At 43.7% G+C, this 1211-nt stretch overlaps 1 protein-coding gene across 1 annotated transcript in view; it reads right to left on the minus strand.

Moving 5' to 3' along the window:
• The window catches only part of LOC106531184 (protein FAM49B), a gene marked incomplete at its 3' end in the record, with an annotated part of 15020 nt that continues 13809 nt past the window's right edge, over window positions 1-1211 (minus strand). Inside the window, 4 exon segments of the mRNA XM_014026965.1 lie at window positions 1-582; window positions 659-729; window positions 866-992; window positions 1101-1180. Of these exon segments, the coding sequence (XP_013882419.1) occupies window positions 513-582; window positions 659-729; window positions 866-992; window positions 1101-1180 (348 nt within the window).

Here is a 1211-nt window from a genome sequence, read left to right on the forward strand (position 1 = left end):
AAGAGGAAGAACATACAACTCAGAATCTTCATGACAAACTTGTGAAATGGTTGGAAACAAACATTTTCTGAGAGATTCAACACTTTTAATAAAACATTAAAAACTCAGAGCTGTGATAAAATCTGATTTTTGATGATTTGAACGTTTCCTGCAGGCTGCAGCTGATCTGATGTGTGGAGAATCAAACTAAAATCACTGCAGTTTTTCACTCTGCAGACTTTAGAGCAGGAGGATCAGTCAGTCAACAACAGGTCGATGAGTCGGAAATGTTTCAGGTGAATCTGATCAGAAGGTTTTCAGTCAAACAGGAAGTTCTGATCCTGACCCGTTCACTTCAACTGGACCTGAACCAATAAGGTCCAGCTGATTCAACTCAACCTTTCAGGATCAACAAACACTTTTAAACAACAACTTTAACATCTTTCCACAACAACAACAACAAATAAAAACAATCATGACGCGTTTGTTCAGTAGTTCTTCTGAAATCTGGACCAGAACTCGGCTCCGCCCCTTTAATTTGGCTGCAGCATAGCTTTGATCTGCTTGGAGGTAGTCTCGTCGTTCAGATGTTTGGTGGTGTACCTGCAGGGGGAGGGGCTTGTCAAGAACAGCTTGTTTTTGTTTGTTTTTGTCCTATTTGTTGTTGTTGTTTACATACCTGAGAGCGTTGAGTAAACCCTCCACACTGCTGGGCTGCTGCTCCTTCAGGACTCTGATGCAGCCTTTCATCTGGAAAACATCAAAGTACAGATATTTTGCTAACAGACAAACGCCTTCAGTGGTGATCAGTTAAACAACAGGAAGGTTAGAGAGGCGGCTGAAGACTTCTGCACAGTGAGGKGAGTGTTTGTGCTCGTTAACGTACGTCGATGTTGGAGGTCTTAACGAAGGCGCCGGCCGGGTGGACGTGGTCATACAGGATGATGACACCGACCATCACCCGCAGGCAGAACAACACCGTCTCCTCGCTGGTGAAACGACTGCGGTACTCCCTGTAAACAAACAAACAAACAAACAAACAAACAAACAAACAAACAAACAGGTAATGTTGATGGTTTATAAACAGGCTGCAGATCCAAATGATGAGTTCAGGGACTCACGGAGTTTCCAACATCACTTTGCAGACGCAGGCCATCGTGCTCAAACAGTCCGTCGTGTTTTCAATCGGAACGTCCGGATTCTGAACGTCAGAACAAGAAAGGTCATTATTA

The sequence above is a fragment of the Austrofundulus limnaeus genome, unplaced genomic scaffold (genome assembly GCF_001266775.1).
Source record: "Austrofundulus limnaeus strain Quisiro unplaced genomic scaffold, Austrofundulus_limnaeus-1.0 Scaffold603, whole genome shotgun sequence".
In the NCBI taxonomy this organism is placed as follows: domain Eukaryota; kingdom Metazoa; phylum Chordata; class Actinopteri; order Cyprinodontiformes; family Rivulidae; genus Austrofundulus; species Austrofundulus limnaeus.